This window comes from Zophobas morio, unplaced genomic scaffold (assembly GCF_036711695.1).
Source record: "Zophobas morio isolate AGI-343-1 ecotype UQ-CSIRO unplaced genomic scaffold, CSIRO_AGI_Zmor_V1 ptg000011l, whole genome shotgun sequence".
Classification (NCBI taxonomy): domain Eukaryota; kingdom Metazoa; phylum Arthropoda; class Insecta; order Coleoptera; family Tenebrionidae; genus Zophobas; species Zophobas morio.
Window position 1 is genome coordinate 14,692,858 of NW_026972116.1, and position 25,833 is coordinate 14,718,690.

Genomic DNA, 25,833 nt, shown 5'->3' on the forward strand with positions numbered 1-25,833 from the left:
CGCTATTGTTATAAAAATATAGTAACAGTTAGATTATTTTTTAAAGTTTGAAATAACCAAACAAATGGGTGAAATATTGCACAATCAAATAGTTGGCAATTTTTTACACACTCATTGCAACCCCTCATGATTTTTGTAAAGTTTGACTCCAACCTTTTCTTGTCGACTTCAGCGTAAGAACACCCTTAAGCATTTTTAAATAAACAATTTTAGATTCTAAAAGTGCAGAAGTCGGATAAAGTCGCTATGCAGAAATAGCAAAAAATAGAACTATGACAAGAAATGTTTTATATTACTTTAATTTTCATAAATTCTATTTTTGTTCTAGAACCAGATCAGTTACGATATCTGGTATGATTATTTTTCTGTGTTCGTTCGACACACTGTAATTGCTCAGGTGAAGAATGCCCCTACTTATTAGCACTGTGTCGAACGAAGACAGAAACATAAACATACTGTTCTACAATATCTTGCCAAAATTAAAATAATTATACTGTACTTTAAAAATTCATTAAAACTCATGTAAAAGCACCCACGAAATATAAAATTTGATGAGAAGAACATAACAAAAAAACAAACTTACGCTTCGAAAGTAAACATACAGCGTTATTGCATAAATTAAACGGTATACTCTATATGTTTGACAATACTTTTAAATTATAGCTCTATTAGTTTGCGTTGAAGAATTTTTTCTATAGTCTGCAGCGAATGTTTTAATTCAACGGTTGGAACACCCAGTCTGAATCCATTTCACATGAGTAGTTTGGCAGAAATGGTGAAAAAATATATGTCATTGACTGTCGAAAAATAAAATATTTCCGAAAGACGTATTTAAGTCAAGAATTATTCTAATTTGTGTTTGTCGAATTGTATGTAAAATTTGTAATTTCTTATTCATCCACACAGCGCGAAAATTATGTTCTGCAAATGAATAATGTGGCAGCATTTTCATTAAGATTCATTTACTGTGCGACGCATCGATGAACAAAAACTCTGCAAAAAATGTCTGATATGGTGTTGGCGAGAATTTTTTGTTCATGTTTCGTGTTACGCGTTCTGGAAATCTGTCGGTTTTGACTTCGTTCGAGTGCGTATGCGTTGTGCAAATTAGTTTGTTTAAGGGGTTTATTTTCATTTAAAAATTTTGATTCGGGCATAAAGTGAAAGGTGAGTGTTGTGATGTGCCTATGAGGAAGGAGTCTACAAGATTCGGCGCGGAAGGAAAGGAAACCAGGATTTAAAGGGTTAGTGTTGTTATTAGGCTTTATGTGTCGGCCTATTATTCAATCTATTGTGCCTTATTTCTTCAGTTCTTTTTATTCTAAACTGGTATAAAAATACGGTTGTTAAGGGAGAAGTAGATGTATTATACAAATTGTTACTTACCGACTTAAATACGTTTGCTTCACCTCCAACGTTAATATTTCGTCAGATATTTATTCTTTAAAACTAATTAAAAATAAATATCTAATAGGTTTTTATCAATGTTAATTATTTAAAAATTAAATCCAATCTCATCGTCTTTACGTTTTACGTTTTACTGCAATTAATAATATTATTTATTGGAATTATCGTTGTTTTTCAATTACAGAATTGCTTTGAAAACATTTTTATATTTGGGACATACTTAACTGCAACTAAAAAGTCTACTAATTAATCAGCAAAACATAATTTCCAAACGTAATATGGCAGGGTGATTTTTATTAAACTTTTATTACCTACTTGTTTTCTGAGTATTCGCCGAATTTGTGGGGTGGAAATATCGATTTATGGTTTTCCATCTATAGTATTTCCACCGATAGATTAGCTGACAGAAAAGTCACCAAATAGACCGCTATAAAAAGTAGTGCCAAAGGCGCTTTATTTGAAATATAAGTAGATTTGAAAATAATGTTGAACTACGTAAAATTACTTTTAATAATAATACAATTTATTTGCAACAGACAATATTATCTACACTGGAACATACACTTCGAATAACATTACGTACTATATATTGAAGTAACAACCTCTGTAGGGCATCTTAAATTAAAATTTTCCTTCTTGATAAAAGAATACGCATTGGCAATCATTTTCTGTGCCAGGATGTTGTCAACAACAGTCATATTGCACCGGGTTGAAGAGGGCTACAATATATAATGGTATATACCTTAATTATTGCACAGAATAAATCAACAACACACTCTTGCGTAATTATGAATTTTATTCGTAATGTTTTCCATGGGGTCCATATGAAACGTTTTTTGACACAAACAACTTAACCTAAAATGTCCAAACTTCAGCCACTATACAAAAAATAGCACAAAGGTCTATAATATCATACCTAACAAATCAAAGCAAGTAAAAAAACACAAACACTAAACGCAAAAAACACACTTTTTAACTTTTCGAACCAAAATTTTAAATTAACGTCAATCAGTTGATCGTCCAAACACAGGTTAAACGAAACCGGCCGACTGGCGCAGGCATAGAGGCGTAGGAAATTCGTTGCGCGGGAAACGAAACGTTGGTTGCCAACTTAAACTACAACTCTTTAACAGCTTTAACCGTATAATGTTAGTATATTTTGGATTCTCCGATTGGCGATTGTGAATTCAAAATTTTCCAATCTATCGCTGGAAATAGTATATCTGTTTGTTAACGAACTTTTAGGCAAATATTCTCCGAAGTCTTTTTTGAGTATATTTTGAGTCTATTCATCTTCATCAAGAATAGCGTGTTGTAAATGTAAAATTTTGCTTAGAATTTATATTGTGATTCCAAAATTTTTTCTGATTAGTATTTTTTAAATCTTGTCTACTTATTAAACCTGTATAATGATGAATTGCACCGTTATTAAAAATTATTATCTATAAAGCTGATGTTAATTTCTATGATATTTTTCTTTGTGTGCACAAAATTTTAAGGTATTTTTTGTTGCAGTGGGTTCCTAAATGAAGATGAGGGAATTCGCTAAATTGTAGCAGAAGAAGAGGCCTAAAGGTTAGAATTTAGTTAGTTTTGTTAACTTTTTTTTTATCTTTTATGAAGGCTACTTTTATCGGTAATTTTTGTGTTATCAATTTTTTTTCGCCTTTTTGTTAGTATTTTATTTTATTTTGTATGCACTCTTTTCCTTATGTGCGTATCTACACATGATTTTTTCCTTTCGATTTTTCACGCAGGAGAAAAAAAATAACGTTTTTTTCAATTTTTTCCTCAAGAATATTTAAATTATATATTATTAAATGTGTATAAACCATTTTATATTTAATGATTCATTCTGTTCACGATCTATTTTAAATATTTTATTAAACTAAGTAGGTATATATAAAATAAAGTTCGCCGATTTTATTAGAGGCCGACGAAGCGATTGGCCGTTCGAATTATTGGGTGCAAGAGCCCTTTGCTGCGTGTCAACAATTCAGTCTCATTTTAACCTCTATTTTTAGAATGGCGTGTAGATATAAGGTTTTTAAAATTTCGGTAAGAATTTCTATCATACTAAATATTATTGAATTTTTTTATTTTATTTCATCTATTACTTCTTTAAACGCCAATCTGCCATACTGTGTCAGGATAAATTCATTTTGCAATTAAATTTTTAGAATTTTTCGATTCTTGGTTTATTCCATTTTTTTTCCACATTAATACCTGCTCTGGGATCTAAATTTTAACACATGTTTCTATCTTTACTAAAATTGTTCTCCCTCATTATTAGTCATTATTATTCCCTCGCCACTGAAGTGCGGTAATACATGCCTAGCTTTTTTTTTGAAAACTTATAAAAAAAAATTTTTAAAGATTGTTTGTCGTATCCGAATTTAAAACAAATTTTGCTCAAAAATCATGCAGTTAGGTATATGGAAATTTCTGACCGAATTGAGGTTCGATTTCGAATTCTAGGGGTTCAGGGGGTTCTGGCATTGTTCTTGAAGCAATTGAATAAATGCGAAGAAGAATATAACCATCATTTAGAGCCATAAGAAAGAGAAAAACCAAATCCTTTTGAGATTGAATGAATAAACTGAAATTTTTACATAAAAGCGAAAAACGAAATATTGAAAAAAATGTGGTCCATTGAATCCAAAATTGTCTAGCAAAAAATAATGCAATGTTTTGATATCATTTTAGATTTTAAGATACCTACTGTACGTATTGAATCATTTCAGAAATTATTTCTTTAGGAACTACATCAATAATAACATCATCTACCATCACTACTATTATTATTAACTTGCATGTATGTGATGAACGGTTTGTTTTTCATACATAACTTGATCGAAAAATAACGATAGTGGACTCACATTTCTTGATTCAGAATTTTGAGTATTAAATAACTATGGCCATCACATAGGTACCTAATTAAAGCGAGACAGACCCCCAACTAAAAATTTTGCCACAGTGCGGTCAAGGTTTATAAATTGTAAGGTATCAGGTAGTTACAAAATTTTGCACCGCAGTTCGGTCGCGGTTTAGAAATGTATCGCAATTCGGACAGGCCGTAACCTATACCTTGCTTAAACTCATATTCTTCTTAATTTATACTAGTATATAATTAGATACGATAATAAAAATTTCTAATAAAAGAGCACTCTCTTACACAAAATATTATAACAAACGGTATTTTATGTTAAGTAGGTAAAATAATAGTTATTGGAAAAACAAACGGGACAATATTTTTTCTACAACCGTTATAATAATTTAATTCAACATTTCATTTTTGAAGCAAAACTCAACGTCACTGACCTAAACGATTAAGATTTTTTACAATTTATTGGATTTCTGAAAAATGCCACAGACGAATCTTTATTACTTAGTTATTACTAACAAAATATACATGTCATGAGTTGTTTAATGTAATGATGTAGATTACTCTAATATTTGGAATTACGAGAGCATGTCGAGCTCATAAACCGGGCCAGATGACTAAGTAATGTAGAAGATTAAGGAACATCGTTAATAGTTAAAATCAGCTGAATCTAAAAATTCACTATCAAGGACATTTTTCAGAAATTAATTATACCGAGTGTCTGGAAAATGGCGGATTAACTCATCGCTACGCTCTTAAGAAGCAACTGGTGAGTCTGGGAAAAATAGTAAAAAAATCCTCACATTTTGGTGGAGTTATAATGATTTTAAAATTGGGTCTTTTGATAAACCATAGATTCATTATCACAGCCCACCCGCCTTCTCTTCTCTTAGAGGGTATCTCATTTGCCAAAATCACTCTTATCTTAGCAGGTAGTAGCCCCGCCCACCCACCCTCTCTTTTCTTGGAAGGTATGTGATTTGCCAAAATCGGTCTTATTGTAGCTGGTATACTAGCCCCACCCACCCACCCTTTCTTTTCTTAGAGTGTATCTCATTACATAAAATCAGTCTTATCAGCAAAAAATGGTTAAAATTTGAAAATATTATGAGCTTACTTATATACATAGTGTTCATTTTATCTGTTCACGCCTGAATATTTCTGCATAGGCAACCCATTTTACGTTTCATAAACAGCTTTGATTAGTTTTTATTTTTAAACAATAATGAACACTTAGATAACAATGATCAGAACCAAAATTATGACAAATTATTTCTGTCAGCCAAATATTTTCAATTTTTGTTTGCTTTAAAATGTTTTCGAATTCTGAAAAAACCGACATGCTATTAATATTAGGAAAGTGTGACAAAAATTTTGATGCTGCTGTTCATCTCTACGCCAGACAATATCCCAGTAGAAGAACTCCCTCAAATCAAGCGTTTAGAACACTTGAAAAAAATTTACATACAAAGAAGCACCGTGGCCTTTTTTCTAATAAATGCGACAATAGAAAATATGTGAGTGAATTAGAGCAGAAAAATCAGTTTGAAAAGATTTCTGAAGTCGTAGCTATCCTTGTGGAGTCGGAAAAAAAGTTGATTCAAATAAAAAAAAAACTACACAAAATATTAATAATAATATTTATTAGGGCCAAAATACAATAGATTTACAGGTGAAAATGAGATTAATCTTAGAAAAAGTAAAAGAAATTAGTTACTAAGGTACGGAAATACTTGTTAAAAAATATTGAAAATCACGTATCGTATTATAACATTAACTTATTTAATTAAATCGAGAGAAATGTTAGCACCAAATTAAAATTAAATATATATTATAATCATAAATAGCATTTAATTTATTTGCTACTTGTTATTATTCTTTGTGAAAGAGAAATAAACATGACAGGTGTTGAGCTTTTTAAAACTGTTAACAATCATCTCTAACGCAACATTGTCGAATAGAAAGCTACATAAAGAAAGAAAATGTAGGTACTTTAATGTACAGTAATTTAACAGACATATTATTATTTAATTTAGTATCACTTGCATCCAGAGCAACTGTGTCCATGGAAAATTTTGTTAAGAAACATGAAAAAATGTGCATGTCTAAAATGAAATTTTTGTAATGCACATTTAAAACCAAAAAATTTTTAATATCGTTAAATAGAGAAAAAACTGAAACAAAGTTTATGAATATTGATTGGGTACTATAAAACACCACTAATCTTCTCCAATTAAAAACCATACATAACCTCTGTATGCACTACCAACTGTAACTTTTTATTTCTTTTTCGTAATTAATCATATCCTAACACTAAGAAAAGCTGTTTAAGAATTTTTTTTAATTTCGCATAATTATGAAACTTCCTTTCCATTTTAAAACCAAGGCTATATCTCCGATAACCTCTATCTAATTTTTCAAAATAGTCTAAATCGATTTATAAGTCATATTGTTTTTCTCACATTTTAGCAGTCGAACACATAACCTTAGCTCCATTTTTTTAAGATAAGATAAAGAAGGTTGCCAAACTAACACTTTGTAAAGGCAGCCTTTTTTCATTTTTATTACCTTTTTTTTGTTCACAACGCTATTTATAGTAATATAATAATGGAAACTAAAATTCTGGTTTCATATTTTCAAGGAGCTGGTGCTTTTAAATTGTTGCAATACATAGAAAATGTTATTTAGGCAGAACAAACATACCTGATACTGAAAAAACAATCCCTAACGACTTATTGTAAATGAAGATTCACTAAAATCATCTGCAAAATACTAAAATAACAAAAAAATCTAATTTACCGAAAAACAACTTTTAAATTGGTTAACAAAACATCATTTATAAAAAAATCTTCTTAACTATAACATAGATTTACAAGCATATATTACATTAATTATTCAATTAAAAGAACCTAGTAATAATAATAATAATAATAACAGTAAATGTTAGCTATATCACGTACGACTGAAATTTATGTTTTTACTCGCTAACAAATTATTAAGTGTCTATAAATAATTGACCCATCAACCTATAACAAAAAATTTACGTTTCATAATTTTACAGCTTACCTTCACAATGACACTCATTACAATTTCTAAATTTCTATTATACGATAACGGTTTCTCTAAAACGTTTTGACTTGTTTCGCCTTTATACTTCAGATCAATATTAAAATCGTTGTTTTTCTAGGCCTATATTATTTTCCAATATTTTTCTCACGTTCGATTAACATATTTCGTGAACCTCGTAATTAGTACCCATGAATGCGTTCCCCATTTATCCTAAAGTTTAGCAGTAACGTAACAGTAATTGCATATGGTGCAAGAATTAATTTTACGCAAATCATTTATGGCTATACAACACACGTAGGCTTGTAATAACGGACAATTCAGAAAATTCTTCTGTGAGGAAATTATTGTAAAAGAAAGACCACACTTTTGACAGTTTCTTGATACTAAATGAAAAACAGTAATTAGTAATTAGAATTACAGTAGTCTGAAATGTTTAACGTTACTACAAGATCTAAAATAGTTGTTGCGTTTGTATTCTGATGCACATTCAGTTCACAGTAAGAAAGTAAATGTTACAAATATTTGATGTATTTAATGGTCATTGGAGAAGATAATTAAATGATTACGTATTAGCTTCTAATTACACACAAAAAAAGACTAATGGCAAACTTCACTTTTTGCTTCAGATCACAAAACAGTGTCGAAATTTTGACGAAAGTCGCGAAAACTCAACCTTGATTTTAATTGCATCCATGATGATGGTTTCGTGAAATAATGATAAACGCTACAACTCTCCATGTCACAGAAGCACTCATTTATTTACTGTAATTTTATAACAAGCTACCATTTTGCATAACACACTTACGCTATATTTTATTTCTGACTAAATATTTAATAATGTTGTCAGATTAAAGTTTGCGACTAAAAACAAACGGTTTCTTTTTCAACTTGATTAATTTTGTAAACAGAAACGGGATTAGGTAACCGAGTTCCTACTTTTTATTAAGTCATCTAGGTTTTAACGTGACATATTAGAATTTTTTTTGTAAAACGCTACTGTTACATAACACCGAAAAGCTGAACTGTTGTTTATCGAAAAACCATTACGTGACGAGGAGAAAAACACGAATTTTTCCAGGCAATTAATTAACACTTTCAGGTTTTCTTTATTGGTCACGAAAAATTTATGGATACTAACGATCAAAAGAACAACTGCTTTCGTATTACCCAACAAAAGGAAACGTTTTGAAAAATTAGTTATTTAATTTCATTAGTGAAAAAACATGGTTTCACGACTTCTGGAACTGTCGTTTAGAGAAGAGAAATATGTATATTAAATCCGGCTGTGACGTCACAACAAGTTCATTACTGTGTCGAATATAAATGTTAAGTTGCAAAATCAGAAGGAGTGGAATGCTGAAGAAGACTGACTTTGACCTTTTGGGACGTAAAGGGGCATTTAAGTAAACCCCATATTTAGGTATCCTTTATCGTGTTTATCGATCGAAGTCTTGCTTTACTGAAACATTTACAGTTTCGTTAACTTTTATTGTGTTCACGAAAATATTTCTAGAAATGCAATTGTTTTTCGTAATACTGAGTTTCTTGACACTTATTATTTTCCAAGGTATCACTTGTCACCACATGTTTCTATTTTCACAAAGTAAAACAAAAATACGTATCATAAACAATGAGCTTGCTAATGCCTGTTTTTTTAACTTTTTCTGGATTTTGCATTACATAATTTCAGCTGACGTTTCTGGTTACATATTCATTTGTAGAATTATTTTAAACATCAGAAACTGATATATATCCCTTATTAACAAATTATTTTTGAAAAAAATTGACACTAAATCACTGAATAACATTTTCTTCTGTCCAATAATGATTATGTTACACTGTGTATTGTAAAAGGGTCATTTTGATAAATATCAAAATTGTGTGTTTTTAGAGTTTCATCGTCAGTAGAATACAAAAATGCAGGTTTCCGTCCATCTGTTTGTCGTCTTAAAATGATTCTCAGTCTCGTCTGCCGTCCACTATTATTAGATAGATCTCTTAAAAATGTGTTTCGTAAATTGATTTTATTAATTACGTACTTTTGTTTGAGTCAATTTGAGAAGTTAATTGACTTACTTCAGTATATAGGATTGAATAAACAATGTCTGTATTATTTTTCGTATAATATTGAAACAACTTAAATTTTAGTACTTCATTCAAGCAGTTTAATCTGTGAGAAGAATTTAAATAGTTTCAATCAAAATATTATTCATTATTTTATCCTACAGAGTTTAATTATATGAGAACGAAATTTGAAATGTTGTGCTTCCGTTTTCTGCAGATCATTAAAAATAATCTTCAATTTAATAGTAAGAAAATACTTCCCCACAAAATGGAAAGTATCTCAAGTTACACTAGTCTGTAAGAAAAATAATGGGAACAGCATTACTAATTATCGTCCAAACCATTTTGTAAATATTGTACTTCCTTCACTCTCACATCCCTAATAATGTCTCAACTTACTTATCTCAAGCTCAACATAGTTTTGTTAAGAGAATATCTACAATAATATAACATTTATCCCCACAACGCCGAAAACTGACAAAATATTTGCCTGTTTTTTGACGCATTTCACCAACCACGTTGGCATTATTTAGGCAAAGGCAAATATTTTGTGTGTTTTCCGTGTTGTGGGAATAAACGTTATTATCTGGAAAATCTACAGTTACTAATTTACTTCTAAAAATCCTATTTGTCTCGATGTTAATTTCCGTCAACTGTCGGGCGTACCAAAGGGGCGTGTGCTGAGTTCCCCGCTTTTTAATATTTATTTAAATGATGTAGTTTTATTATTTTTTTTTTTGTAAAATTAAGACAGTCAATAATTGCATATATCGTATAGCACTTTTGCTAAACAAAAACAAATGTTCTATAAAATCAGGAAGTTTATGACTACCTACGCAATAGAGATTCGACATTTGAAAGGCCTGACAATATTTACGATCTTGGTGTTACTTTAAATCAAAATTAATCTGATAAGCATATTGAAAAAAATTGGACGAAAGTTGTTTCGACAGAACTTCCCTAGCTCCTGAAGTACAATGAAACACAATTTTGTGATGACGTCATCAACATTTTTTCAAGGACAATATCAACTTGGATTGGTGCAGTGTAATACTAAAAATAACAGTAGGTACTGTATTCCTGATTTAATCAATAAAATAAATTGTCCCATTCATTAATTTTTTTGAGCCACATATTTAAGCATATTTAAAAAATATGAATGCAATGATAAATCACAAGTAACAACTCATATTTTGTACGTTTTGGGGAGAATAAATAGATAGATTTTCATTAACAATGCTTACAATAATTTTAAAACATCTGCAAGATTTCAAAATATTCAGCTTTGCAATTCTTGATTTATTCAAAAATAAATTTACTTATTCTTCAATTTTTTTGAGTGACCCTGTATAAGCAAATCTAAAACATGAGGTTTTTAATTTGATCAATAAAAAATTGTTCGAAGGCTATGAACGTAATCCGACAAATTCCAGGTCTTTCAAAAAAATTATAAAATTTGATTTTACGATTTTCGTTCTGTGATAACCGCTGTAAAGTAAAAACTAGAGGTATAAAATAAAAAACACCCCTTGTCCTTCAGCAGTAGGCAATAGCAATCTGAAGCTCCAGTGTTTATTTGTGTTTATACATCGAAAGGATGTCACGCAGAAGTAGTGATTTGAATGAGTTTATCTTCTCAAAACAACACTAAAATTATTAATTAAACCACTATAGAAGAAAATGTTCTGAATACTATAATTCTTATTTTATCATTATTATATAAAGACCTGGGTCTTTTCAATATTTTAGAGAAAATGGGATGATTCGTTCTTAATTTGACCAAATGTTTTTGCGAAAATTTGAACGTTTAGCCAAAAAACGGAAAGTGGATTCGTACACTACAAGTATATGAGTATATTTTTATGTAACATTCAAATCATTTTAGAATACCATTCACTGAAATGACGTTATGAAATTGTGGGTGGGGACGATTAGCTGAATTTTAAGCCGGAATTCCACTGAGGCAACACTGAACGACATGTTGCTTGATACTTGTTGCCTAGTATTGCCTATTGTAGGCGTGCGACAATGTGGCACACAATTTCAATTAATGTCGCTGTGCGGCGTCGGCCTGGAGGTGGTGTGTTCCTTCAATGGAAAGATTGTGTGTAGCATGCGTCAATGCCGCATGCTACATGTTGCCTCAGTGGAATTCCGGCTTTAGTTAGCATTTAACCATCTACATGATATTTCTAATATACATATAAAATTTGACAACAACCGGTCCAGCAGTTTTGGAGATTACGTGCCTAAAATCATGGATACAGACAGACAAACAGACGGAAACGGAAAACTACTTTTTAGTACTGTAGGGGTCATGAAACGTCGAGAAAACATAAAAGTGGCCATTCGTCCGATGGACTCGATTACAATACTTCCTTCGCTTACGCTCGGAAAGTAACAATTGCGGTATCTGCTTATCTGCAATGATCAGTAGAACCGCGGCAAGGTGCGGACGTGTGTGTGTGCTCTTTCGTTTTGGAATGTTCTTTTGAAGGATTTTTTGGAATTGTGCGTGATTTGGTTGGCTTCTTCACTTAATCTAAGATAAGTACATATAATCACATATATATACATACCGTGTAAATTGAGTTTCGCCCACTTTCGTAAGTGGCATCTTCAGGAGCAGGGTTTACACGGTTCCAACCCGGAAAACGATCATGTATTGATTCCGACCGTGAAACAGGGTTGGGCAAAATACACTTTCCACTGTAATTGAAATACAAAATACAAAATACTTCAATTTAATGTATTTGAAATACAAATTACAAAATACATTTATGTCTTGTAGTTGAAATACAAAATACAAAATAGTATTTCAAATACTTTTAAAAATACAAAATATGTTCAGGACAGTGGCAAAAATAAAATTTTGATAGAAGCTCGTTCCTAAAAATTTTAAAGTTAACTGTCAGAATTCTTTCACTATCTTTATAAGTTGGTCTTGTATGTTACATTCCATGTCCATCTAGTGTCAATTTGTCGAAAGTAAAACGCGTCGTTAAAAATATTGTAACATTTCTTCTAGTTAATTTTATTCCTAGTTAGAACCAAACACTGCTGCCAACATAAATTGCGAAGTCCTCAACCGTCATTTAATTTAAACCATATATCTAATACTATTATATTGCTAACTCTTCAGAAGTAACATAGAACCGGTGTTCACGGATAGAGAGAGAGAGAAGATGTTGTTTTCTGTACATAAGAGTACCGAGGGTCTGTGCGCATGTACACAAAATAGTAGCGAAAGTACGAAATGTCAAAACGCATCCAATCACGCTATCGACTACAAATCAAGCAAGTACGAGTGTATGCGCAGTACTGTTTAGTACCACAGAGAGACAGAGAGGTCCGATATATTGCTCTGCCGTTATGTTTTCGGACTCTTTTGAGGCCAGTTAGCCATATAGTACTATTAGATATATGATTTAAACATAGAAATAATATTATATGGAAGTAACTTAGAGAGAGACGCGCGTTGTCAACACAGTGGGACAGAGATAGGGCTCTCTGGGTGGCAAAACATTGACGCGAAACTGCAGAGCACTGTGTTTCTGGAGGTTTTTTTCGTGCTGTCGCATGGTGTTTGAAGGTGTATTTTTACAAATTTACGTTTTATAGGCTCAAGTTACCTTATTTAAATGTCTACAGTCTTCTTAAGTTGTATTTTATCGGACTATTTGTTAAACATCGTGAAATCGTGTTGTGCATATAATTGCATAAAACGTGCAAAGAAAGCAATCCTGTTTCATTTCATAGATAATACTCACATATACAGACGAAGGATTTCGTAAATAATGTAAAAATTTTGTTAGTTTCCCTAAACATTCCGAGTTACAAAAAAAAACGGATTATTGCTACAAAAAGAGGGAATTTTATATCTATTGATTATTGTTTTAGCTATTTGTACGTGGATTTAGAAAATAGATTTTACTAGAAAGTTCCATACAATTTAATATGTGTAATTTAATTAGGCACCCTGTCACTTTTATCGAAAGTTTAATTACTTTTATCCTAAAAAATTCAGAATTACCAATGAACATACACTACAAGATTAGTTAACTTGTAGAAGATTATTGTATTAACTGAATTCGTAATATATTATAGATTCTGTACACATTTCATTTTATTAAAAGACTATCTCCACCCCTTAACATGATTTTTATTGTTTCACATTACACATAATTTTAATGTAAACTGTAAAAATATAGTTTTGATTAACAAACGTTTGTTACAATTGATTGTTTTAACAAATTCGTAAGAAAACGTATTAATTCCCGTTCAAATGAGGCGTTTCTTGCCACCCAGCACTTGATACATGGTCAGCCGTCCTTTGCCCACTGATGCATAACCGCTCTAGCTATTTCTTTCTTATGTTGATTACACTCACTCGTGTATGGAAACGTATACAAGGCTCCATCCACTCTTTTATTAGATCAATGGATTTAAACTATGGCGCTTCTCTATGTTCTCTGTTACAACCATAGAATATCCTGTTATTTCTCGAAGTACACGAACATACACGAATTAACACGATCGCAAAACTTGTAATGAGCGCGCCGTAGTTTGATAAAATGTATTTCAAGTAATTGAAAATACAAAAATACAAGTTAAAATGTATTTGAAATACAAAATACAAAATACATTTGTGTCATGTATTTGAAATACAAATTACAAAATACAATTGTATTTCAAATACTGTATCTCAATTACAAGTAGTTCAAATAGTGCCCAACCCTGCCGTGAAAGCCTCCGAAATTATAATAACAAAATTTAATGTAGTGCCTTTGACATTTATTTTCTTTTTTTGGCCGATCTTAATAGATTGGCTGAACTTTTTCGGTTCATTTTTTTGGTTTTTGCTTCTTCCGATAACGTCTTATCGTTGTTAGGTTTTTATTCACTGACCCTATACGAGTTCAGTGTAACTGAATAGCACTGTTATTTTAAAAGATGGCGATCAAGTGTTCTAGATGCAATAGTACAATTGGACGTACTAACAATTAGTTGTCTTGTAAAGCATGTAAATCTTATTTTCATTCAGAATGTGCTAATGTCTCTTTAAAATGCGTCAATTCCAATAATTTAAATATAAAAATTAAGAATCTGGATATAGATATCAATCGTGCTGTTTGGGATTATGAAAAATGCAGTGCTCATAATAATGTCATTACGAAACTAAAACAGAACATATTTGGCCTGGTCATATAGCAACCAATTGTACTTAATTCTGGCAGTTTGCACTCCTATTCTTTAATAAAGAATCCATTATGTTCAAACATTATTAAGCCACATTATCAAAATAATAAATCTCCTCTTTGTTGTTTTTCTCAAAATGTCCGAGGATTGCGTACTAAGGTTAAGGATTTCTATAATAACATCTGTTTAAATACTAAGATTGAAGTTGTTGCAATTACTGAAACTTGGCGAAACAGTGATATAATAGATAGTGAACTTTTTCCTAATGACTTTGTAGTTTAGACGCAGGACAGAGACTTTCAAATTATGAGTGTTTCCCGAGGTGGAATAGTTTTCATTGGTCTTCGTGACACAATTCAATCTATTGGTTTGGATCTTTCAAATGTTAACAATATTGTTCTGAATATTAATGTTGTAGGTGTGAAAATTATTCACAAAGGTCAAAGTATTATCATTCTTGCAGTCTATGTAACCTCACCTTCATCTATGCTTTGAGTTATTCTTTGACGTAATAACGTTGTCAATTATTTTTAATCTAATTTTAAAATCAGCAGTTTTTCCCGATGTTTGGAAACTTTCAGTTATAACCCCGATTCTTAAGAAAGGTTATAAAGATCTTATTGAAAATTATCGTCCCATATAATTGCTTTGCAACTTTGCCAAAGTATGTGACTCTATTCTTCATAAATTTCTCTTATTTAATCTGCATCATCGCATAAGTGGATCCCAGCATTGATTCTTTAGTGGCCGTTCTACAGTAACCAATTTATGCTGCTTCACACAGTGTGTTTCAAATAGCTTTGATTCTAAGAGCCAAGTCGACGTAATCTATGTTGATTTTTCAAAAGCTTTTGACAAGTTGAAGATGTCGTGCATCTTGCTGGTGAAGCTGCACAACACTGGTTTATCAGGTCATCTAGTGCAGTTAATTGATTTGTCATTGAGATTTCAGTACGTCAAACATCGTGGTTATGAATCTGATAAGATCTTGTTAACCTCGGGCGTTCCCCAGGGGTCTATTTTGGGCCATCTTCTTTTCGTCATATTTATTAACGATATTATTCAAAATATTAAATCTGAAGTTCTGATAAATGCAGATGACTTAAAGATTTTCAGGCGTATTTCGTGTGTAAGTGATTGCCTTGAACTCCAGCAAGATATTGACACATTGCTACATTGGAGCAATTCCAATAATTGGCTCGTGAACAATGGAAAATGTTGCGTTATGTCCTTGACGAATAAGAATCAGAAAATATGTTTCGATTACGCTGCCAGTACATCTTTGTTGTTAAGAGTAGATTCTTTTAAAGACTTGGGAATTATCTTTGATGCTAAACTTACCTTTTCTTACCACATTGGTAATATAATGACTGATGCTTGAAAGAACCTAGGGTTTATAACCAGGCCTAGTAGTTGCTTTACTGACATCAGGACTGTTTGTAGTTTGTACTCTGATTTTGTTCGTTCCAAATTAGAATATGCAACTTCGTGTGGGCTCCGTCATTTCAAATTTATGTTGATGCTCTTGAAAAAATGCAGAGGCTCTTTCTGAAGTTTTTAGCATACAAGGTAGATGGTGTTTATCCTGTTAGAGGAACTCTTCAGTCCGATCTTTTGAAAAGATTTGGTTTTGATAGTCTAAAATCTAGGCGTGTTAAGGCTTTGTTATCGTTTCTTAAAAGAATTATTCATCATGAGGTCGAGTGTTCACAACTGTTACATCAACTGTGTTTTGGCATTTTACTCTTTTTCCCGTCATCTATTCTACTTGGCAACTCCTCGTGTTAATATTATAAAACATTCTCCCCCTTGTATGTAATGTGCTCCAATTATCACGTAAATCTCGTAAATTTTGAATTCTTTTGAAAATTTTATTGAGGCAGCCGTACAGTACCTAATCTAATTAGATATTCATTTATTAATTTTATTTTGCTCTAACTCGCTTTTCTGGGTCATGCAGTAAGAGATTAGCTGCTTATTTTGTTAGACATTCCTTCGTAATCTTTGTTTTATGTTACCCTGTATTTGGGTATAAACCTGTTGGCTAGCTAATAATAATAATCGGTACCTATCAATTCATGAAAAATGATAAGATCCTAATCTATGGGGATTTTAATGCTGCAGAATTTACTGCTAATGCTAATAACTCCGATCATCAAAGTATCATCCTTAACAATTTTGAAGCATTTAATAATCTTTCTCAACTCAATTCTGTACAAAATGTTCACCAAAGAATTCTAGATTTAGCCTTTTCTAATCTTAATTGCCTTGTTGAACCTGCTGACTTTTCTCTTGTTAATAAAATTGATGCTCACCATCCACCCCTTTTAATAAAAGTTAACCTCAACTATCAAACCCCTAAGGTATTTCCTCTTAATAATGCCATTGAACAATACAACTTCAAAAAAGCTAATTATCCCCTGCTTTATGAAAAACTAACGTCCTGTGATTGGAACATTCTCGCCTCTTGCTCTGATGTTGATCATATTTGTTCGTTATTCTACAAAGAGTTATTTCAAATATTTGATTTAGCGGTACCAAAAATTAAATATAATAGTATCCGTCGTCATAAATATCCACCATGGTTTCATAAAGTAATACTAATAAATTTAAAAATTAAAGAAAAGATTCATATGTTACATAAAAAATAAAACCCTAGTTGTAAATCTCGTAAGTATAGAGAATTCTTATAAGAAATATATTGCTGAGATCGAAACCAAGATTACACCGAGAAGAATTTTACTTTCAACAGTAAATTTTGAAAATATTTTAAATCTTATACCGACTGAACAATAAAAAAAACAACCAAAGACGACCATTTTTGAAATTTGTCTTTGATCATTAGTTTCAATTCAAACTTTCAAATTGATGCTAATTTGCCAAATAAAAATTCCATCAAAGACGAATCCTTAAAAAACCATGACGTTCTTTGATCGCATTTTACTGCCTAAGCGTAACCTGAGAAAGTAATACGGTTCATCGAGCGACTGGCTACTTTAAAGTTTTCTCGACGAAAAACAGATCTTCTGTTCCGTCAACAGTGTCGTGATGTCCTTTCAAAATTTTTCATAGTAAGTAGGATTTAAACTTTATAAAATAACATACTTCTATTCTTGTGGTTTATGAATCCGCCTTAAGGTTTTCGTCAAGGTATCTAAACTTTCACAAAACAGTAGAAATTTTATAACGTTTTATACTAGTACCAGGGGACTGAGAAAAAATTTGTCGATCTTAGTTGCCTATGAATTAAACAAGCACAGTTTTTGCTGTCTTACTTTTCAGAAGCTTCAAAATTAATTGGTTTGCTTTTATTAAAAAGAACAGAATTTTGAAAAACAGAGAAGGGTCATCAAATTTCTCACAGAAGAAGGTCATTATTTTACAAGAAATTGCTCCAATATATTTGAAAATTGTCTACTGTTCCATCAGTTTCTGCAGTGATGATCGAAAGAACCGAGCATTAACAGCACGAAATGGTAGCAAAATGGAAAAGTTAGTGATGAGTCATCACTAACTTTTCCATTTTGATGACTGAAGAAGTGTAAGAACTTTTTTGTTTCTTACACTGTTACATTTTTATTTATCTACACTTTTTTATTGATCAAATTAAGACTAGTAGACGCCATTGTGTTATTATTAGTATTAAACTGCACGTATTGGAATTGACATACGTGTTATAATTTAACATTAAGTATTTTCGTAATATAGGGCTTTCGAATCAAAGGCAGTGACGGTATATGGGTGATTAAAGTATCGTACATTAATGAACTCGGAAAAAGTTGCATGTCGTAGGCAAACACAAAAAAATTGTAACTTATAAGTTATGAAAAAATATATAGAGTATCAATTAGTGTCACTGTTTCACACTGTTAGTGGTTTCACCTATTTTTTTAATGTACAAAGATTATTGCAAACAAAATGAAAAATAGGTACCGTCTACTGTACTTGCGGTATTTGTTGTGCTTCAGAGACCAGGAAAATTATGTATAAGTTCTTGTGCAGTATCAGTATGCTTTTAATTAGATCATGAGAAACAAGCATGTGTTAATTTTCAGTGCGTCAAAATTACGAAATATGGAAGGTAACCTGTCTTACTCCAATACACCGTTTCGCTTTGGTTTTCACTATTTAAAAACTCAGTGGTCTTCCTTTCAAAGATTCTGCAAAAAAGTTCATAAAACAGTTGATTATACTGATTTCAGTTTCTTCGATTTTTTTTGTGACTTGTTTTGTGAATTGTGTCTTCTTAAAATTTTAAGCGATTACAGATTTTCCCGTTTGTTCTTTCACATCTGTCTGTTTTGAAACTACATACATATATCCAACGAAGAATCGTCTCTCAATGTTGGTGGTGTTTCAAATCCACAATTAATTCAATTAACATTTATTCTGTCTCAACCACTAAACACAAATAAAATACGTAACATCGGGCTGTAAAAGAAATTGGTTTATCCTGCCGTGCAGCGTGTAAGACAACGTTACTTAAGAAGAGCTAAGTGTTTTCCGGCAAGTGAAAGCTACAGTGACCTAGGTCAAAGGTGAATAATAAAGGTATGCCATGATTTTACTTTTTGTGGAAAGTGGAAACTGTACAAAAGTACACTATGGTAAACACATTTTACAAAAAGAATCTTAAAACAGTTTCACCAATTAAAAAAATGAAGATATCAATTCTCTATGATCAGTTATATTTTTCTTCTTCGACTTTAACAAAAACCCACAGTAATTTGCAGATTTAATTTTATTGCACACAAAGTCAATCTGAACTGGCCACTAAGCAGATTTCTATTGACTAATGAACATCTACACTCGTGACATCTAGTAGAAAAATGTTAAACATTGTGTGGTAGCAAGATAGATTCCTAATTTTTGTGTCAGACTTCTTTATTCAATTCAACCAGTTGTAATCACTCAAAAAAAGTGTTTATATATACTTGATCGAACAAGTTTAATTTTTATGATAACACCCAGACGCGCGACAAAGATAATTTTTTTTGGGGAAAATATATAAATATATTATATATGTCTTTTCAAAATTTAAGCAAATTTCAAGGTCGACAACTTACCAGTGTAGTTAGCGGAGATCACAACCCTCGCAAAACTGTAGGGTCGCGGACGTTACAGTAAATAACACGTTTTGTTGTGCATCTGTGTTGTACTCGTCTATAATATTGTAAACAAAAGAGAATGTAACTAAATAATATGTTATATAACAGAAAACACAGAATTTACATTGCTTTCACTCTCATGTTTCAACACTGCTGCTGTACATAGCAAGGACTTTAGAGCCGTTTGCATTGAGGGCTTAATGCTGATTGTTGTTGACATTAAATGCCAAATGAAAAAGTGACAAGCTGACAGTTATTAGAAAAACATTCTGATTCAGAATCAGAATCGAGAGAAATTATGATTGGGGGCATGTCTTCATATGGTGCATTACCCATTAAACGCTTCCAATCATCCGTGATCAGCCGTTCACAATGTCTAATAAAATTTTGCCATTTGTCTGCACCTACTGTAGCAAGAGCCTCCCGCCTTAAGGACTGTACAACACCAATAGCACCATCGTGTTCCCGAATATGTTTATTGTAATATAGTTTACACTGGCCCCACGCCAGTTCAATTGGATTATACTGACAGTGGTAGGAATATTGAAAAATAGGTGGATAATTCCTCTTGCTCTTGTCACTGTCATACCATTTATCCTGGGCATATTTATAAATCTGTTCCTTTAGGATCTCTGCTGGGTGCTTTTAAGTTGTTCTTCTAACTTCCCCACTCCGTAAGAACATAATCTATCATAAATATTGCGATAGAACGCGCTCATAGAAACGATTCAAAATTAATGCGATTCTTGACGTCTCAAGTGACAGATCAGTCACTATTGCATTGTCGATAAAGTAAAATAAGGAGGTGTAAAAAAATACTAAACTACACAGTTAAGACTAAATTTTTGGGTTTTGCGTGTCCTTGACCTTCGCGCCCATTTTGAAAAATAATATAACTAAGATAACATATAACATATAAATTAAATAAAATAATTTATTTCAACAAAATAAATAATTAATTTTTAATTGCATAATTCAATTATCGCATGTAGCGTACCGTATAGTATTTACACTATTACCCGAAAATTGTTGTACATTTAAAAAACATTACTTTTAAACAGACGATTCGAATATTTGTTGAAACTCCATGAGCATTTTTTTTTTATAATAAAGTAAGCAGAATTTAAGTTCTAGAATATTTTATTTCTAATAGACAGTCGACCAAAATTATGTCACTATTGAATACATCTGTGCAGTAAATTTGTAATAACTATGTATTGATACCACCTTTCCTATTTTTATTTACTTATTTCATACTTCATTCATTTGTGCGGATGTCACATAACCTAAGTGATTCATTGGAATGCACACAAAAGGTATTGCACAGAATTTCACCAAAAATGTTAATTTGTGTTCATCGCTATGGAATGTTGCAAAAAGTAATATACTAGATTAGATAAACATCTCTTGCATTTATCAAAGTAAAATCAACAAGTAAATAACAATGAGATTACTCATTGATTGAGATTCGGCTTTGTTATCGATCAAACATTACAAGTTGTGTCTTGTCTGAACTCGTCCTGTTTAAAAACAATCTTTTGCAATTTTTGCAAGTTTTAAGAAATTTTGAAAGTCAGAGCCACCTACACAGGTTGAACTAAACTAAACATCTGAAACATCAAAAAACAGATATAAAAGAAAATTACCAGTAGACAAAAAGTTAGATGGTATATTCCAAACAAACGCGTATAGTAGTCTTTGGAAAAATTCTACAAAACTTATGATTTTCTTAAATAACTATATTCTTTAACAGAATGCTTTCTCGAGTGCTCAAAGTGTGTCCAAAGATGGCACTACAGTGTTCGTTCGGTTCATTTTGCCAAACCACCAGTTGAATGAAAATCTATTAAACGTACCGGATTAATAGCGTGTTTATTACTCTTTTTGTGTTCAATTAACAGCGTTATTCAAATAATAATTGTTTTAATTTTATACGTTTAGTTGTTACAAGGTCTTGACAATTAATTGTACGGTTTGTAAATAAACAAAACCCCAGTGGAATTTACGGACAATTCGTTTCGAAATTCAGAGAAATTTGTCAATTTTCATAAGAAAATCCGAGGAATGCGGGAATTAAGACATGGTATTAATCATTGTGATATCATCGGCGAGACGTGCATAATTGCTTATCGCACGTTTTGCAGTTCGTTGATACACATTTGTGAGATAGTTCAACGCAGGTAATTCCCTAACAATAATTGTAGAAAATCATCGATAAATTAGCACAAAAAAAAGAACAATAGCACGGAGCGTCCGGAACGCGACCCGGATATCGGCGCTTACGTTTGCTGATTTTATGTAATATCAGGATGTGCCGGAAAAAGGATAATGCGGAAGTAAATTTACGTCAACAAAATTTTGGTCAAGACGTACCGTGAAATTGATTGCCGGACGCTGTCTGGGTTATATTTTTCTCTGATTTGTGGCACACGTGTCTAAATAAAAAGCGAGAGTATAGAAAATATGTTTTATTCTTAAATAAGTTGACAATAAGTTAATAAATAAATAAATTAATACTAAATTTATCACAGCCAGTGTCACTGAAGAGATTCGACGTTTCTTAATCTACACTGTTACTGTACTGTCTTCTTCTTTCTTTTCCCAACACTTGTGGCCTTTTTTGGTTTTTTCTTTGACTTCCCCTTGGGAAAAAAAACTCGCTGAACTCTCTTGAAAAACATAATAGTCCTTTTGAAAAAATTTATATCTGTCATCTGAGCGCTCGTCAGATCTAGCGTATTAAACTTAATTTTACTGAACGGAACCATTTTAAGTTCTTTGTTATTATTATTACTATCGTCGCGTATCGCGCACTCAACTTCACATAACAGACCCTTCATCTGATCCGCAACATCCTTAAAGATCTCGTCGCGTTTCTCTTCGTGGAAACCGGTGACGATCGTCTGGTTGATTTTCGCGTTTCGTAGAGCCTCCAACGTAGCAGCGAAGTACTGCAGAGACTCGTGAAACTGCTTGAAGCCCTGCGAAAAAAAATTAGTTAGCGGGGATAGTCTTCAGCGTCTGTGAAACTTACTTCATTTTTCGAGCGCCGTTTGGCCTTCGTGATGTCCCCGATCATCTTCTTGATCTTGAGCCACGAGAGCTTGGACACGGGCATGGCTTTGGCTTTGCTCTTGTTGACATTGTAGAGCTGGTTGACTTTTTTCACGTCATGCTGGAGCCTAGACATGAAGATCTTGAGCTGGTGGTGGACGAGGGATTCAGCGGTGTCGGCGCTCCTGCCGTGGCGTAGCTTTGCGGTGCACAAGTTCTGCCACCAAGGGTCTGCTGCTGCTGCGGGGTTGAGCGAGTCGAGGAGCGCAGCGACGATAAGGAATACAGCGAAGTTGAAGAAATCTGAAAGGAAAAGTCCGGTTAGTGACGCAACAGGTGGTGGCGGCGCCCGGAGCCTGACTCACGGTGAAATCCAGGTCCCAGGCCGCGCTTACCATGCACGAGAACCATGAGGACGAGCATGCAATTTACGTGAAGCGCAAGGTATCGCGGTTGCGGACGGACTGCGAGAACGGTCGCATGGGCTCGAGGAGAGACCGACACATTCTTCTAAACATGCTATTTTGTTATGGTGCGGTCGGCAACCGACTAACAAATTAATTTTGTGATGAATTGATCTGGACCAAAGTTGCACTGCGACGCGACACTCACTATGACTAATCGTCCCAAATTTCTATACACACTTGTCACCTCACTATGTAAATAATTACCTGATGAGAAAAGTACAGCCATCTACTTGAATTAATACTGAACTGTAGCATTACAACAACTGTCATAACAAACACATGGTCGGCGGATTTTCTTACTATAGAGATAGATTCTCGTGAGCTTAATCAGGAGTGATTCAGTGCGGTAGCGATAGTATCCCGCTTTATATGTATGGAGTCTATTCCCCCACTCCACGAATGACGTACACAATGAAAATGTAACAAGACTTTACACGACGCACAATAACAAACATTTTCATAGGGCAGCTAAATAAACATTTTTTTTTAATAATTAGCAAAATGCCATAAACGAATTTTCCCGTTATAGGACCTTCATAAAAATATTTCTACAATGTCCAGTTTCATAATAAAGTATTTACATAATTTACATCAATGTTTTTTACAGTATTTATCAGTATTTTTACAAATTATTAAATCTCTAAAACTGCTCCGGTTTTTTCGATTATTTTAAAAGCAAACTACTTTTAATTTCTACGCCGCATTACAAGGATCAAATAAAATTCAACAAACTGGAAGAATTTGGACTTTGTTGGACCCGTTCATACTAGGCAAAAACTAAATGCAAACTGACAAATGAAAATACTCTCAACTTTTTATAACTAGAATGCAATATCTAACCTAATCTCATTAGACTTATTTTAAAAATTTATCTGATTCTCTCACCAAAATACGCTAAGAACGTCTAAAAATTTTGCAAAATCAACACTAGTTAAATTCTACAAAATAATATGTCTGTGGCTTATTGTCCCGCCTTACTTTTTGGGAAAAATCGGATTTGCAATAATTTTATTCTAATATTTTGCTCACATTTAAATATTATCAAAAACACAGAAGCCATTAATCAGAATTTTTAATAAAAGAAGCAATGTATTTTTTTCTTAAAATTCCGCCCCTATTAAATTAAAAGTTGTCTTATAAGGCTTCTCATGCAGAAAAAGTAAAAGGCGCAGAACCAAATTTTAAAAAAAGTAGCTAATATTTCCGTTTTCTTAAAAGTTAAGACTAGTGATGACTTTGCATTTCTGGCTCACCTGCAAACCTAAAAAAACTAATTTAGGTGAATCTAAAATTTTGATTTGTTTACGAATTGCACCAAGTCCATGACCCAAAATTTTCAAGAACGTCAAAATTTTATAAACATTGTTTGTTTCTTGATTCACCTGAACAGGTAGAACCAACCTTTCCAAAACCCGTAAGGCGTCGCATCCTGCTCCCAGCGTCTCCAGACGCCGACGCCGGATCTGGGATGCTCCCCATGACGTCATACCCCGCAAGAACTCCATCAGTGACGATCGATTCTGTGTCAGATTTTCGTATTTTGTGGTTTACAAGAGTTTATTTGTTGGTGCGAGCGTCATCCAGCGCGCGGCTACACACTGCTTATTTTCTTTAGATTTTGACTCGATATGCAAATCTGTTTTTTAGGAAGCCTAGATTCTGTCGCTGTCGCCGCAGGCTTGCACGTGTTTTAGTTCCTTTTTGGACCTGTCAATTGAACAATCAATCGTACCATTGACAGGACCTAATGAATTTTTTGCAAATTAATGAAAGATGACTGGTTGATGCGCGCGCGTCATCGGCCGATGGTACTGATCGTAACTGGGTGATCTGCTATTAGCTGGTACGGCGGAGTTTGATGACTATTGTGAACAATTATTTTAACAATTATTGGCCAAACTGGTCTGAGTCATTCACAGATTTATGCAGATTGGCATTCAGGTTATTCAACGATGTGCGGTCTTTGTTGAAGAGGAACACAACAGTTCGGTGGAATTTTGCAATGCTGTTGGAAATTTTACGTTTTTGTGAAAATTTCAATTACGGCGTGGACAAAATGTAATTATGATTCAACTAATACGTGAGTAGGAAATAGCTTTTAAATGTATCCGACGAATAATTGTTTACTTATCACACTAATGACCATGACCAGTTCACACTATAGGTGGTTGACAAGTGAAACCATTTCCTAACCAGTGACGCTACAAACTGATAGTTTTTCACTTATTTCGTTAACAACCTTGTTTGTAATTAATATTCCTGGTGTAAAATAATGAATTAATAATAGTTATTCGGGTCTTTGCACTCAGCTAACACAATTCTATTACAATTCTATTAATAAAAAAGAAACAAATAGAAATAAAAATCAACAATGTATACACAAAATAATAAAATAAGAATACATTTGAAATTTTTGAGTGTGCGCAGTGCAGTGTTAGTCCAAAAGTTAATAATATGCTACAGTCTTGAAAGTTTTTTTTTAAATAATTCTGCAAGAGCATGCCGCCCTAGCTCGAAATCACTAATTTGTAAACAAAGACTAAAAAATCATCCTTTATACTCTTGAATTAAACATGATTAT

The 25,833-nt window shown here is 32.5% G+C and overlaps 1 protein-coding gene across 3 annotated transcripts; it reads right to left on the minus strand.

Moving 5' to 3' along the window:
- Positions 1 to 22,184: 22,184 nt before the first annotated feature.
- On the minus strand, positions 22,185 to 23,607 carry LOC135126517 (uncharacterized). Of its 3 annotated transcripts, none has more exons than XM_064052539.1 (3): positions 23,457 to 23,607; positions 22,766 to 23,088; positions 22,185 to 22,712 (listed from the first exon to the last, which is right to left on the minus strand). In XM_064052539.1, exons 1-3 carry the CDS (start codon positions 23,476 to 23,478, stop codon positions 22,305 to 22,307), a joined length of 753 nt encoding a protein of 250 aa, XP_063908609.1. In that variant the 5' UTR covers positions 23,479 to 23,607; the 3' UTR covers positions 22,185 to 22,304. The 3 variants fall into 3 exon arrangements, with proteins under 3 accessions (XP_063908609.1, XP_063908608.1, XP_063908607.1); XM_064052538.1 differs by lacking the exon at positions 23,457 to 23,607 and adding an exon at positions 23,181 to 23,450; XM_064052537.1 differs by lacking the exon at positions 23,457 to 23,607 and adding an exon at positions 23,151 to 23,450.
- Positions 23,608 to 25,833: the final 2,226 nt, after the last annotated feature.